Source organism: Typopeltis vanoorti, chromosome 2 (genome assembly GCF_054136105.1).
Source record: "Typopeltis vanoorti isolate ZY-2024b chromosome 2, IOZ_Tvanoo_1.0, whole genome shotgun sequence".
NCBI lineage: Eukaryota > Metazoa > Arthropoda > Arachnida > Uropygi > Thelyphonidae > Typopeltis > Typopeltis vanoorti.
The window spans coordinates 25,400,029-25,417,396 of NC_143550.1; the positions used below are offsets into that span (position 1 = coordinate 25,400,029).

Sequence of the window (17,368 nt, forward strand, 5' to 3'; positions counted from 1 at the left end):
GAGTTTTCGCCCAAGAGACAACAATAACTAGTGTTTAAGACAAAAATAATCAGATTCTAATGGTACATCAATTTAATTCTGGAAATAAATGAAGTAACTCATAGAAAAAAAAAGCTACTGTAATGTAAAACTTAAAAAGTAATATAAGTTTATTTTAGTAAAAAATTTAGTTTGTATATATCTTTATTGTTGAGGATTTTGATTTAATAAAATTGCATAGTTCAGTACATAACTTAATTTGAGTAAAAAATATCACTTTCTTGTACACAACACACAAAACAAAGTTTCACAAAATAACACAAAAATGTTTTTTTTTTAATTTCTCTCTAAAAAAGTCACTGATTTTCTTTCGCTTCTTGGAAGCTAAACTGTTTTCGAATGCTTCTTCTCAGAGCTGCATTAGCAAAAAAACTTTGTGGAACGGCGTATCATTCTGATTAGCCCATTCTATACACACATGAAAACTGTCAACTGCCTCTTCATGTTTCACTTTTTTTTCTTTGAATTCTTTATCATCATCATCATCTGCTAATTCATTCTGTAGCGTCATATTTATAATTTAAGCATCTGATTTGATTTCGAGTTTGCTTTCGGTTCTACCTGTAATCCATTCCGTAACATCTGTTTGTGAAATTTCAACATTTGGATTTATATTTTTAACCAAATTATGCACGTTTTGAATTTCTGCTTTTTGTGTATCACCGTAGTTATCTTCGTAAATTCTAGAAGACCACAGTTTTCTCCATGATACTCGAATTGCTTCAGGTTTGAGGATTCCCAAGCAACATCAATTGAGAATGCTACATCCTTCAAATTTATATTTTTTATTGATGTGGTAACGTCATAATTTTGGGAAATTAAATTTAAAAGCAGGTCTTTATGATCTTTTAATTTAATGGATTGTATTATGTTCTGATCCATTGGTTGCAACAATGCAGTACAGTTAGTTTGGAGGCAAAATAATAATATATAATAAATATAATAAAAATAATAAATAAAACTTTTTTTTTTCTTTCAAACCGCAGTTCGGATTAGTGAGATACCACTGTAACTGATCCCCCTTAAATGAATCCTTTTTCAATTCAATTCATAATAAATTTTTCCATTACTCGATCTATACATGCTGTAGTTACATAGCATCAAGGAAGGTCTATCACACTCACCCTTGGAAACTTTTAATCAGAAGGTACTATTCTGAACTCACTGAAGATAAAGATCAAAAGCAGAATAAATTAACTCTGATATATACATTTATTATCAAGGGAGACATATTATCCCCAACACAAACCTTATCGACTGCCAAATGATTTTAAGATATCAACAGCAAGATAACTTTTTGAAATGTCCAAAGTATTTTAAAATAAAATGGAATAATTCAGATAATAACAATAAAACACTACATGCAACTTTAAAGACCAGAAAATGTTTGTTTTTTTACTGATAATAAAAGATACATACAAATAGCTATAAGAAACTGGATACATGCTGAAGTTTGCTTTATTTTTGTGAATAAAATCCAATTACATAAAAAATAAAATAAAAATTAAAAAAAAAAAATGCAAACAAAACTTACCTACATATCCTGGTGTTCCACAAGCGGTAGCCATGATTCCAGAATCTTCCATTTTGGAAAGTCCAAAATCACTTATCATAATTTTTGATTCCTCATCTGGACTATAGTATAACAAATTTTCAGGCTAAAATATATCAAAGAAAACAAACATAAGATATTGTTACAAAAATGTTAGTTAACTGTATTTCTGTAATCAATGGATATTTTTAATATGCTCAAAGTAGGCAAGGAATCATCTCATTGCGCATGCTCATAAGGTGGGACCCAACTCTTCTTGAAATTTCTGTATGCATATTCAGGCAGGCACAGGCAGGAATTGTGTTATGTACATTCATTTTGCTAAGATTATGGAGATGACTACAGTTTTAAGAGTAATAATTTTAATTTCCCGACATTTCAATTCATATTAACCTTTAATAATAGAGTATTAGTGTTGCTTAATTGGTTGGGATATGATAATAACAAATTACAAGTACAGTGCTGGAGTACTACCTCCTAATTGTAAAACTCATCAAACCTGCTTCTCCTCTTCCTATCCTCTGGAACAGAATTCCCGATGAGTTGTTTCCCAACAATTTCAACTTACAGTTCTTTAAGAAGAATGTCAATAAGTGTAGTAAGCCTGTTAGAACAATAAGTTATGTGGATCAAATATATGCCATCCATATTCTTGAGATTTTTAGGCCACTGCTGAGATTAGGGTGTTTGATTAAAACTTCACAGGCGTCTGTAAATATTTGCACTAATATCAAGTTTTTGATGAGATGTAAGAAACAAGTGACTTTCCAGTGTGTGATCATTAAGGCCAGATTAGCCACAATAATTAAATTTAATGTCATTCACATTCCTTTTTCCAGATAGGAATCATACATTTAGATTCATCCATATATGACAAAGTTTCATGTTGCACTGAATATGGTACACATGGTAGACAAGAATATTAGATAACCTGAACACAACAAAGTTGTCTGGTGCCGATAGCATCTCTCCTACGGTACTTAAACGTTGTGCTCGCTCCAGAGCTAACACCTGTCCTGTATTGTCTCTTCAATGTTCTATACTCAGCTGGCACCTATCCCATCTCATGGAAACAAATATATACCCAACCTATTCCAAAAAAAGAAAGATAAAACATTAACAGCCTTCTAAGAAACTAGACATCCTTTTCTGCTCAAGAAGCTATTTTACACTCGTCCAGTTAGTAACCCTATACAAATCCCAAATCCACCCATACTTAGAATACTGTTCACACATTTGGGGTGGTGTACCTAACACCTACTTAAAAATTCTTGATAGTGTCCTGAGGAGAACAATCTGGCTCACAGATGATCTTTCCCTTGCATACTCACTTCAACCTCTATCTCAGAGACAGTATTTCAGTTCTATGTCTCTTCTACAGGTAGTTCACTGCTACAGTGAATTGGCAAACATCATTCTTCTGCTTGCTGTTTAGGCCTGTTAAAACAAGAGCAGCAGCTGTTCAACGCCCCTTTACAGTACAACTGTAAACTCAACAAACCTGCTTCTCCTCTTCCTCTCCTCTGGAACAGAATTCCCCATAAGGTGTTTCCCAACAATTTCAACCTACAACTCTTTAAGAAGAATGTCAATAGGTTTCTTCTTTCTCAGCTTATCTACACCTCACACACAGCACTGGTATGTTATAGGTTCTTGTATCTCTTGTGTGGGATAAATAAATAAATATATAAATGGTATACCACAAAGGGGTAAAGGAAGAAGGAGATCCTTTGAAGTGTAGTATTCTGTTTGGTTTTCCTGATAACCTGTTAATGTATGGAATGGTTAAGGTTTTATTGTAATCTAATTTACTTTTAATAAATTTAGTTTAATCCTTTATCCAAGTGAGAGCAAACAAAGTTTGTGCCTGAAAATATCTTCAGGACTGAATATGGTGTTGTACTATCTTACCTGGGTAGGTAGTACAACACCAGGCAACTCGTAGCAAAGGTGGAGCGAGCTACCAACACTTCTATCCCAGAATCTCCCATAATGCAAAACACATCTCCTTGCAGATATGTATAATGTTATGCATTAAGGGATTGGCCACTACCCAGACTAGTTTTGACCTTTATTGAGGTCTCTTCAGTGGGAGCCAGGCCACGAGTTGGAGATACCAGGCAGAAACAATAGCAAGGTCACCTCTACCTATAGGAGTTGCCAAAAGGTTTGCCACCTTTTTTTTTTATTAAATTACTCTGGATTTAGAGAAAGATGTTGAAAGTTTATTTTTCACTTGGTTAGACAATAATAAATTTAGTTTAATCCTTTATCCAAGTGAGAGCAAACAAAGTTTGTGCCTGAAAATATCTTCAGGACTGAATATGGTGTTGTACTATCTTACCTGGGTAGGTAGTACAACACCAGGCAACTCGTAGCAAAGGTGGAGCAAGCTACTAACACTCCTATCCCAGAATCTCCCAGAATGCAAAACACATCTCCTTGCAGATATGTATAATGTTATGCATTAAGGGATTGGCCACTACCCAGACTAGTTTCGACCTTTATTAAGGTCTCTTCAGTGATTCAGTCCTGAAGATATTTTCAGCCACAAACTTTGTTTGCTCTTACTTGGATAAAGGATTAAACTAAATTTATTATAGTCTAACCAAGTGAAAAATAAACTTTCAACATCTTTCTCTAAATCCAGAATAATTTAATAAAAATATTCTGGATTTAGAGAATATATTTGTCACCTTTTGGCAACTCCTATAGGTGTTGTAAAGATGACCTTACTATTGCTTCTGCCTGGTATCTCCAACTCTGGGCCTGGCTCCCACCGAAGTGACCTTAATAAAGGTCGAAACTAGTCTGGGTAGTTGCCAATCCCTTAATGCATAACATTATACATATCCGCAAGGGGATGTGTTTTGCATTATGGGAGATACTGGGATAGGAGTGTTGGTAGCTTGCTCCACCTTTGCTATGAGTTGCACTACTTACCCAGGTAAGATAGTACAACACCATATTCAGTCCTGAAGATATTTTCAGGCACAAACTTTGTTTGCTCTCACCTGGATAAAGGATTAAACTAAATTTATTATAGTCTAACCAGTGAAAAATAAACTTTCAACTAATTTACTTTTATTTTTAGATGCAACATGTAAAGAATTTTGTTGATTGTATTTTTGCTGTAGCCATTTTTCAGGAAACTAAATATTTACTGGAACAAATATTTATAGTTCTGTCTCTGAGTGCATTAATGATATCTACTTCTCATATTAGGCAGGGGTAAGAGTTTATGCACTAGCCAATATGTATAGGCTTATGGTAAACAGTAAAGGACAGCCTGTGGAAGGACACGTGACAAGCATATCCAAAAACGGAAGTGTTTTGACTTTCAGTTTCAGTTGTGAATTGCACATATTTCTGTTGTTTATTCAGGTGGCCAAGGAAGGCATCTAAAAGTTTGGTCACCATGGGACCAGATAATGAAAATGCCATCAACATATCTGAGCTGAACTTTGAGTTTCTAGAACATATTACTCAAAAGATTCCATATAAGAGTTGGCAATAGGAGAAGATAGTAGCAAGCCAAGAGATGTATATTTTTTTTCAAAGTCAAAAAGCATTTTGCTGTATGAAATGACTGGAACATAGTACATGTGGAAAGAGGGCTGTGACATCAGCTTGAAATTTGTGAACAAAGCAGATATATCAAAATTGACTAACTGACTAATAAATCATTTTTCTCAAGTATAATGTTATTATGTTTTTATCCATCCCTTTATCTGTGGCCTGAAAAGTTATTGGCCTAACAATGAAAAACCGAATTTATAATTTCAAAATTATTTTTATTTTTCGACATAATCTCACTTAAGACTAAAGCAGTTATTCCAGCGATGTGCCAGTGCCATTATCCTGTCCCTGTAGCAGTTCTCAGTAAGATCTGCAAAATACCCCTCTAAAGCAGCAATCACCTCTAGATTTCAATAAAAATGCTGACCAGCGAGGAAGAGTTTTAGTTTTGGGAAGAGATAGAAGTCAGAGGGAGCCAAATCTGGGGAATAGGTGGATATTCCAACAATTCATAGTGCAGATCCCTTAATTTTTCCCATTGCCAAAACACCTTTGTGGGCAAGTGCAATGTCCTGATGATGAAAGATGACGTTTTTCTTCTGCAAACAGGCTCCTTTCTCACGAATTTTTTCATCTAGTCTGGTTAAAAAATCAGAATAATATTCCCAGTTAATGTTTTACCTTTTTCATGATAATTAATAAACAAAATGCCTTTAGCATCCCAAAACACTGACGCAATGACCTTTCCTACTGATGGAATTGACTTTGTCTTCTGTCCACTGTTTGGATTCTGGCATGTGTAATGGTGAATCCAAGTCTCATCCATAGTAATAAATCTATGCACAAAATCAGTTTTATTCTTGTTAAAATGCTCCAAGCACTATTCAGATATTTTCATGCGAGTGCGTTTTTGATCAGCTGTGAGCAAGCACGGCACCCATCTTGCGCAAAGCTTTTCATTTGCAATTCTTCTTGCAAAATATATCCTACATGTTCTTTTGAAATGCCTAGTCTCAGCAATTTCATGCACTTTGATTTTCCGTCCGTCCAATACCATATCGTGCACTTGATCAATGATTTCTAGTGGTGTTACACTTTTTAGACGTCCTTCACATGGATCATCTTCAAGGCTGGTACAGCCCCACGTTTAAACTCGGTAGCCCATTTCTTTTCTCATAAACTTTTATGAACTTCGAATCAATTTCTTTTGGCGTTAAACCTTCTTTTACGAATTTTATAACTGCATGATACTCAATTTTATCCATTTTAAGGGATACAGACAACATTTTTGCTTCAGACAGCTGTATAAAACAAACTACTTGATAGAATGACTTGCAATTTCACATGTACCAACTACTTAGAAAAAAAAATCTTGCCGAGAGTGTTGCCATCTCTGGTCGAGACCGAGAACTTTTTCAGACCACCCCTCATATTTTAGGTATAAATGCCCCCCCCCCCCCCCCCCCCCCCCCCCCCCCCCCCACCAACTGAAATGCATTTTTATGTTTCTATTTTTTGCATGACTCCTTTCTGAGAAGATCCTGAACAACAGTAAGTAGTGATAATACATATCCTTGTTTGACTCTTTATATATATATATATATATATATATATAGATTGTTGATTCCATTATATGTTTTGTATTATCCTTAAATTTTCTGAATCCAATCAGTGTTTTCTAAGATCCCTATAAGCAGTGGTGAGCTATGGAAATTTTAACAAAGGGCTCACATCGTCGAGCAAAAAAAAGTCCTAACTTAGCCCTTACAATACTTATATTGCGACTTTATAGAGCTTCTGACAGATATGATAATTCCTGTAGGATATCAATCATTAATGCTAGATCTAAAATTCCAAATTGAGAAGTTGGTTTAAAAAGCCCTTATATTTATCGTTTAATGCAAAATGTTTGCATAAAGCTGGGTAATTTCTCCACAAAGCAAGAGCCGTTCGTAAACTGCAAGCTGCACATCGTGGTCCAAACACACGGCCGATCTTTAAAATTTCGATACCAAGGTCTTTTGTAATCTTATTTAATTCTTGTTGATTTTTTGGTGATTGATGATGAAAAGTATACAATTTATCCATAAATATTTCAAAATGATTTATTTCTTTAATGTTTTTTTATTGAATCGTCTAATGCTAAGTGTAAACAATGAGCGCAATGCCAAATCACAATGTTGGGAAATTTTTGTACAAGTTTAATTGCAACACTTTTTCATTGCAATTTGTTCCATCAGAACAAAATGCAATGAAATGATTTTTATATAGTTATCAGAAAATCCATATGAATTTAAAGTAGCAATTATGGTAACATGTATACATTCCACAGTGGTATTTTCTAGTTCTACAAGATTATTAAAAAAGAAGAACAATGGGCTCGCAAGTTTGAGAAAAATTTAACAAAGGGCTCATGCGAGCCCCTTATAGCTCACCACTGCCTATAAGTTTAGTGTAAGAGACAGTGTTCAACAGGTTTTCAACTTCTATGTGTAGTGCCTGCATTCACACATTGTATTATATTTTGTTCCCGATGATGGCAATTTGACTTTACTGAAATATTGGAAGTATTAATTAAATTTATTTTAGTTACCATATTAGTCTACATTGCAATTTCCTTACAAATACAGTTATAAATAACCAATATTATTATTATTATTATTATTATTATTGTTCCGGGAAACTCCAAGGAGTCGACAGACTCATCGAGGGAGGCCCTAACATCATGTCAAGAACAACTATTCAACATTCACACAGTATCTATCATACCTTGCCTTGAACTCATTCACGGTCATAGCACCCACAACAGACTCTGGAAGCTTATTCCACTCATTTACCACTCTCCAAGTAAAGAACCTAGCTCTAACACCCTTGTCAACCACGCTCTTGCCCAGCTTCCATGCATGGCCCCTAGTCCTCCCACCACCAGTCATATTTTCAAAAATATCTTCTGGATCAATCTTATAAAAACCCTTCAGTAATTTGAATGTCTCAATCATATCACCCCTCCTTCGCCTATCGTCCAATTTCTGCAACCCACAAATCTTCAACCTATTCTCATAAGGTTCATTCCACAGACCTGCTATCATCTTGGTCACTCGTCTCTGGACCCTCTCCACTTCCTCCCCATCACGAAGAAACCCTGGTGCCCATAGCTGGGCACAGAAGTCCAGATGGGGTCTTATCAAGGCTCGATACAGAGAAACAACAACTTGTTCGTCTCTGCATGTTAAAGTATTTTTCAGAAGCCAAGTGATTTGGTGAGCTGTTTTAGTTACTTTTGCAATGTGCCCCCTAAACTTCAACTCCCTATCCACCAACACTCCCAAATCCCTGGCCTCATCAATCTCCTGGAGTATGATTCCACCAATGCGATATACTGCTGCTATTCTTTTCACCCCAAAGTGCATAACCTTACACTTTGCCACATTAAATTCACATCCATTTTTCCTAGCCCAGTCCTCCAAACTATCCAAATCATCCTGTAAAATTTTGACATCTTGTGCACTCACAATTGCTCTACCCAACTTTGCATCATCAGCAAACATGTGAACACTTCCTCTCAGATTCTTTCCAATATCATTGATGAACAAATTGAAAAGCAGTGGTCCAAGAATATATAAGCCTTACCACCAGAATCTCTACTAACATGGAGTAAGATGAAGGTGAGAACTGAAAATTAGGTCAGAAGCCCCAATCAATTGTCCACTTTCCTAAAAGGCAAAGTGGAGGTCTGCTGCCAGTTATCTGGTTTTGATCCTTAAGTGATCACATTATTATTATCCTATGACACTATAGAGTTAAAGACTCATTTATGGAAGTCCCTTTTGATACACACACAGCTCATCATACTGCACCTTCAACAGATTCAAATTCTCTGCAGACACCACACTCTCAGGCAATACATTCCAATCATTCACAACTCTCAATGCAAAAAAACTGCCTCTCTCTCTCTCTCCCTTGCTCACACCCTCCTTATATAGTTTCCAGGAATAAACTCTTGCCTCCCCCATTAATCCTATAACAACCCCTTAGTAACTTGTATGCCTATCATATCATCCCTCTTCTTCCTATCCACTAGACTCTGTAAATTGCACTGCTTCAACCTTTCTTCACATTTGACATTCCAGAGATCAAAAGAACTATTTTTGTCAATCGACTCTGGACCCTCTCCAACATCTCTTCATCCTTTTGAAAACCAGGTGACCAAATCTACGCACAGTTGTTCATATGTGGCCTAATCAGAGCCTTTTACAATGGAACCAGAATCTCCTTACTTCTATTTGTTTTTCCAAATTTTAAAACTTTACATTTTGCAACCGTGAACTGGTATCTCCAATCTTGTGCCCATTCACTCAGTCTATTCAAGTCTTCTTGTAAGGCCAGAACATCTGCTCTACTCCTCATAGTTTGTCCCAACTTTACGTTATCTACAATCAACTGTATATTCCCATTCAAATCTTCCCTAATATCATTAATATATAGGTTAAACAGCAACAGCCCTAGTTACAGGAGCAATATCCCCTTCTGGGATATTGCCCACACATACGCAACTTGTTGATACTCTTGTGTCGGAAAAAGGGCTGACTCACCATTCATAAGCCATTTTGTTTCCGACCCAATACATAGACAAGGAGAATCTAAGGATAAGGACATGCTTATGCTTCCAAGGACAGGGCTAAGGGAGTATTGTATATATATTCACTCAAAGGCATATCAACTCGACTGAGATTGTTAATATTAAATAAGCTAAGGAATTCTGTGTTCAGAGCTAATATTGTTCCTGTAAAATAAGCAAGGGAAAACTGTGTTCCAGGACCAAAATTGTTGTTTTAAATATGTTTAAGAGAACAGTGTTTTAGAACCATGTTAGAATAGTTCAGAGTTTGGGTGACCAATTGGCTGCAGTTAAGTATGTGACGTAGTCAACAAGAGAGGGCGCTCTGAAGGCAAATATAAGGCACTGCGCAAGACTCAAACAGTCTTGTTTTCTGTTCCTGTTCAATCCCGGATAGCTGAGGAAGCTTGTCGCCAGTGCCCAGCAACAATCTCCCAGTTGCTGTTGTACCGAGTCGAATAAAGCTACCTAAGGAACAAAGTCAGAATTCCAGTAAAGAGCCGCTGGTGAACCACGGCAATGTATAGTCAGCAAAGGGCAACCTTCGAAGAAAGTGTAAGTAAGTTGCAGAGGCCATAGAAACATGTGCCTAAGAAATACAGAAGTCTTGCCATATCAGAAGTGAAAGCGTGGGGGAAGTCACGGAAACTCCAAGAACAAAGACAAGATGGTAATGTACAACCTTTTTATACATATTATAGAGTTGTAAACGTAAAGAGGAATAGGAGCCAAGGATTTGAGGAGCTCCACACATTAATTTACCCACAGTGCCTTAATGACTGTTTGAACTAATCGTCTATGTCAAGTAAGCTGGTGCCATTCCGAGCTTGTGCCGGGAAGGGAACCTGATCTTTGAACTGTTTGTCAGGAAGAAGCTATTTGCTGTAGTGTTAGATATTAGCCTGAATTTCACTTAAATTTTGGGGGATAGGGATTTTGCAGAATTAAAATTTGTTTTCCATGTTAAAATATAAGTTAGAATGAGTTTGATATGCCATGTATGAAGTTTATATCTAATTGTGCTTAGGAAGTGAGCATTGAGTAACCCTGTATGGATAAGTCGAGTCTGAGTTTAATAATATGATAGAGATATAGGATTTGTATTACTTAAGCAAAGAGATTGTAATTTTGGATATCTAAATCTAAAAAAAAAAAAAAGGGGGGGAGAGTTCATACTCTCAATTTAATTCAAGGAAGGTAATTTAGCATTGAAACTGTTACTTAAAGTGTATCTATATTAGTGGTTTAATAAATGTATTCATTTATATCAAAGTTCATGAGTTCTGATTTTCTGAGACTGAATTACCACTTATAAAACTTTTCGGACCTGTGTGAGTGAAGGGGGAAGCAATTCATATAAGAGAGAAAAGGGGGGAGCCACGACTGCACACCACGTGATCCCTAATAAACTAATGTTATCTGTTTGAGTATCAGAATTTAGTTGCCGGCTGGTGCAGTCATTCAAAAAATATAAATTTGTCGGCAATAAAATAACTGATATGCATGAGAGATAAGTAAAGCATAGAATAATAATAAAAGATAAGAATAAAAGCAAAAGAGACACGACACGCATATACGGAGACATAACAATACCTATCAGACGGCCAATCTCCAATCCAATGCAACTGTCTGATATCCAACCCTATCCTCTCTATTCTAGTAGTAAGACTTATACGTTGGTTAGACATAACTGGTAATTAATTTACGGAATTAACAACGCATATGAAGTATATTAATTAAAGATACTTTAATGAATCACTTCTATATTTCGGCAATGTCACACTGCCATCTTCAGGAACATAAAGATATGGTATGTGCACTAAGGAACTAACAAAGCAAATGAGGAAGAAAGTAAGAAACTACTTTTGTTCCTAAAGTCCTAATGGTGCCCTCTTGCGGGCTAATTGGTAGTCTTGGCAGTTGGGCTGAAGTTCTCATAATGAAAATCTCCCAAATTTGGGGCAGTTTCATGCATCCAAATTTGTTGAGGTTAAGAACGTTTTTTAGAGCTGCTGAAGATTCTTTGAATAATCTTTCGTATTTAAACTTGCTGCGATGGATTATTTTTGTTTTCTTCCAACGAATTTTATGATGGGTATCTAAGGCATGGTCTGCCAACCCAGAGCGGCTGTACTGGTGAAACCGGATGTAGTCTTGGTGTTCTGAAATCCTGATATTTGTTGTTCTGCCTGTTTGGCCAAAGTAGGACAATTTGCAGCTGCAAGGGACCTGGTATACACCAGGTAGGTCTAGGGGAAGTGGTTGGTCTTTGGTAGAGCGGATAAGGGATGCCAACTTTTTATATGGTCTTAACAGGAAGTAAGGTCATATTTTTTGAGGATATTAGTTATTTTTTCATTGCACATCGGCAAGAAAGGAATTCGAAAAAATACGTAGTCGGCACGTGAAAAAATACGAAAACCTGACAAAGACTTCTACTTCTGTACCCCAGCCACCACTTAACACAGTAGTCAACCTCTCGTCGGCAGTTTTAAAGCCTGAAGCACTCACCGCACTTTCACGTGGTCACAATTTCGCCCTAGCTCCAAAAAGGATACCTGCTGAAGAAATCATGATCCAAATAGAGCGTGGAATTCGCAACCTGCCTAACCACATCGCCAACAACGTGAGACTGGATGTAGTCGGTGTTCTCACTAAAGCCAAACCTCCGAAATCCAACTTATCCAAAAACGAATATACAGCCCTACAAGAATTAAAAAACAACAAAAAAATAGTAATCACCAAAGCTGATAAGGGAAGCGCCACTGTGGTACTCAATCAAAAAGACTACAAAGGTAAGCTAAATTCTTTAATACGAGACCGTACTACTTACCTCCCCATTGAATATAATCCGACCAACTCTCAGATTAGAACTATCCACAGACTCCTTAAGAAGGTCGCTTCTTGGCCTGTGGAAGTCACCAACAAACTTAAACCTTATAACTCTAGACCCCCCCGATTATATGGACTCCCAAAAATACACAAACAAAATGTGCCATTGCGTCCCATAGTGGATGGCATTGATTCCCCCACATATAAATTAGCCAAACATTTAGCCAAAACGCTCACACACTACACTGGCAACACACCATCACACATAAAAAACTCAGCCCACTTTAAAGCCAGTATAGAAAATCTCACACTCCAACACACTGACATAATGGTCAGTTTTGACGTCTCCTCCCTATTCACTAATGTCCCACTCAAAGAAACCCTTGAGCTCATCCAAGCCAAGTTTCCTCCCTATATCTCAGCCCTAATTCAGTTCATAATGAACTCAGGCTATTTCATTTGGCAAGGAAAGTTCTACAAACAGATAGAGGGGACAGCCATGGGTTCACCACTTTCCCCACCCTTGGCCAATTTCTTTATGGAGACATTTGAAGAGAAAGCCTTAAACTCCGCCCCACAAAAACCCACTATTTGGCTTCGTTATGTGGATGATGTGTTTGCTATTTGGCCACATGGCTCAGACACACTCCACTCCTTCCTAACACACTTAAACAACCAACATCCCAGAATCCAGTTCACCTTAGAAAAAGAGGAAAACAACACCCTCCCCTTCCTAGACACTTTAATCACCCGCCAGCTTGATGGATCTTTGGTTTTCTCTGTTTACAGAAAACCCACCCACACTGGCAGATACATTCACCAGCAATCCCCCCCCCCCTCACAACAATATGGGGTGATAAAAACACTATATAACAGGGCAAAATTAATCTGCTCAGATGACAAGGCCCTGACTATGGAACTAAACCACATCCTCAACACTTTCTTAGCCAATGGCTATAACCCCAAAAAAATCCAAAAAATACTAAAACCTATAAACCACAACCCCCCCCCCCTCCACAATAAAGACTACACCAAGTCTATCACTATCCCCTACATCCAGGGCACCTCTGAAAAAATAACTAATATCCTCAAAAAATATGACCTTACTTCCTGTTAAGACCATATAAAAAGTTGGCATCCCTTATCCGCTCTACCAAAGACCAACCACTTCCCCTAGACCTACCTGGTGTATACCAGGTCCCTTGCAGCTGCAAATTGTCCTACTTTGGCCAAACAGGCAGAACAACAAATATCAGGATTTCAGAACACCAAGACTACATCCGGTTTCACCAGTACAGCCGCTTTGGGTTGGCAGACCATGCCTTAGATACCCATCATAAAATTCGTTGGAAGAAAACAAAAATAATCCATCGCAGCAAGTTTAAATACGAAAGATTATTCAAAGAATATTCAGCAGCTCTAAAAAACGTTCCTAACCTCAGCAAATTTGGATGCATGAAACTGCCCCCAAATTTGGGAGATTTTCATTATGAGAACTTCAGCCCAACTGCCAAGACTACCAAATTAGCCCGCAAGAGGGCACCATTAGGACTTTAGGAACAAAAGTAGTTTCTTACTTTCTTCCTCAGTTGCTTTGTTAGTTCCTTAGTGCACATACCATATCTTTATGTTCCTGAAGATGGCAATGTGACATTGCCGAAATATAGAAGTGATTCATTAAAGTATCTTTAATTAATATACTTCATATGCGTTGTTAATTCCGTAAATTAATTACCACCTATCCTCTCTAGTTTGACTATCAATTTATCATGCAGTAATCTATCAAAAGTCTTTGCAAAGTCTAAGTATACTACTGTGTATCCATCTCCCACATCCAATGCTGCTGTTACCTTATTGTAATAAGTAAGTAGATTACTAAAACATAACCTCCCTTTAGCAAATCAATGCTGTCCATTAAAGATAATACTATTGTTGTCAATCAACCCAATTCTGGATCCTGATTTTCACCAGCCGTTCCAACACTTTAACCACAACACCTGACAAAGAGATTGACTTATAATTTGATGCGTGATCCTGTCACCTCCTTTATGAAGTAACACAATCTTACCTTTCTTCCACTCCTTTGGAACTTGACCCAATGTAACACTCATATTAAACAAATATGTTAAGGCAGATGTCAACTCCATGGCACATTCCTTCAAAATATGCAGATATATATATCAAAGTCCCACAGCCTTATTAATATCAAGTTTGATTAATTTCCCATATACCTCTTCCTGACTCAGTCAGTCAGTCTCTTCTCATCATCCACTGCTCTCAAACTCTGTGATGGTACATTCACAAGGATGAAAGACCTTTATGAACTACTCATTAAATATCTCAACTATATCCTACAGTAGTTGTCCTTATACCATTTTCTCCAATCAATGCCATACTACCATAATTGTTCTTATTTTTGCTGACTACATATTGAAAGAACTCCACTGGCGATTTTTTGGCTTCATTAGCTAACTGTTGCTCATACTGAACTTTTGCTAATCTTACCAATTGAGTCACCCTCTTTGCCTGTTCCTTGTATTCCTCGTGTAGCTGATTATTACCACTCCTCTTATGTTGCCTCTATAATGCCTTTTTTTTTTCTGTACTGCATACATTGCTTCTACTAGATAGTTCTTGAATGTCACCCAAGCAGCACTGATCCCTATTCCACCTCATTCCATGTAACAGCTCCAAGCACTCTCTCCTGATCTTTTCATAATCACCAGCCTTGTAGTTGCACATATACCCTGCCCTCACATAGCTAGCAACCACCCAGGTAATCACTTCATGGTCACTCTCACTAACTGGAGGAGATTTGACACCCTGATCATCTCATCATTTATAATGACATCCCCTGATGAGATGATCAAATCCAAGATCCTCAATCCTTGTGTGTCCTTTGTTTAGAAAATGAACACAGGCAAAATCAAATCCATCCAACCACAGTGTGTATGTTCATTAAGATAGAATATGAATCGTGTGTGAGTGTGGTTGTATTTTTAAAAGTTTGTATGGTGGTGGGGATTTCAAAGTTCCAAATAATTTACATTATCTGCTCAAATATTTCAGTTGGTAAAATGCATTACTCATTTACTGCAAGAATGAGTTCAAATTCCAAGTAAGGCACAGATGTAAACACTTGCTTTGAACAACCTTGTAGTCTCTTCAGTTCAAGATTTTTTTTTTTTTTTAATTATTATGTAGCTTTTACATAGTTATTATTATAAATGAAATAATGTAATTTCTTTTCATATCTATTTCTTGATACACACACATACACACTGCTTGGAAAGAAGTTAACAGACATGGAGCTCCCAAGTCAGTGCAGCTGTGACTGGGTGAAATGGATGCAAGAAGGGAACTGATGGAATTTGAAAGAGGTGCTGTGACAGGATGCCATGTTGTTGGCCTATCTATTTGGCAAATTGTTGAAAAATTGGGTCATTCCAGGTCAACAATCAGTGATATGACACCATACTGGGATGGAAAGAGAGTCAAGTGCTACCTGCAATGGACAACCCACTACACTCACTGAATGTAACTGTAGGATGCTATGAAGGATAATAACATGTAAAAACCATTCATCGGATTGGCCAACATGTTCAATGCAGAATTCCAGGCATTGAATCACGAATCTACACAAAAACATTCAGATCTGATGTATACAACATGGGTTTCCATCATAGGATCGCAATATACAAGCCCCACATTACCAAAACCAATATGCAGCATCATCTTCAGCAGTGCAAAGAGTATGTATCTTGGGACAAGGAAGCTTGGAAAGCTGTTACGGAACAATGAATAATGCTATATCCTCTATCGAGCAGATGGATAGGTGTGATTGATGCCCTGTGATAACTGAAACTATGAAATTTCGAGGTGGCAGCGAAATGGTACTAAAGAGGCATCTGAATATTCTGGACAATGCAATGATTCCTACTTTGTGGCATTTCTACGGAATTGACCACTGTCTCTCTCAGGATGATCCAATGCACTGTGTCATAATAAGGCTGCTACTGTAACTGCATGGTTTGTGGACATGAACATCACCACACTTGATTGGCATCCACAGAGCCCTGATGTCATCCCCTACTGAACATCTATGAACTGGAGCATTAAGTGAGGTCAAAGGACGTCCAACCCAAAACAGTCCAGGACCTCATTACATGTCTGAAGGAAGAATAATCCAAAATTCCCATTGATCACTATCATACACTTGTGGAAAGTATGTTCCATAGGATTACTGCAGTCAATGCAGTGAAAGGAGGTCTTACATCTTATTAATGTGGGTGCCATCGATTTTTGTTCTTCACATCATAGTGTCCATTGACTTCTTTCCAAGCAGTGTGTGTGTGTGTGTGTGTGTGTGCGCGCGCACGTACATGTGCACGTGGGGGGGGGGGGGAGTTGAAAAGTTCTGATAAACACCTAGGAAAAAAAAATGATATTAAAGCAACTGATATAACCACAAGAACGAACACATCTTAAATCCCTTTAACCCACATTTTATCAAACTGAAATAATTTGTTCTTTTTCTTTTAGGATATATAAGAAGATATGATAGAGGTTTTGAAAAAATTCGAAATTATCACAACTTTTCAGCACAACCTCATTGTGTGTGTGTGTGTGTGTGTGTGTGTGTGTGTGTGTGTGTGTGTGTGTGTGTGTGTTCATATTTACATATACTGACTTATATCCGAGAACTAGAAATAACAATGAAATTTATTCAAAACGCAACATGTTTCATCGGATTATTCGACTTCTTCAGGCGTGGGAACAGAGAAAGCAAATAAAAAAACACTATAAGA

At 37.2% G+C, this 17,368-nt stretch overlaps 1 protein-coding gene across 3 annotated transcripts in view; it reads right to left on the minus strand.

Annotated features, from left to right (window-relative positions):
• Positions 1-17,368, minus strand: part of CaMKI (Calcium/calmodulin-dependent protein kinase I) — a 281,064-nt gene that overhangs the window by 135,828 nt on the left and 127,868 nt on the right. For all 3 annotated transcript variants that reach the window (XM_090404109.1, XM_090404092.1, XM_090404100.1), the window contains exon 5: positions 1,574-1,697. In XM_090404109.1, coding sequence (XP_090260235.1) covers positions 1,574-1,697 — 124 coding nt within the window. The remainder of the gene's footprint in view (positions 1-1,573; positions 1,698-17,368) is intronic.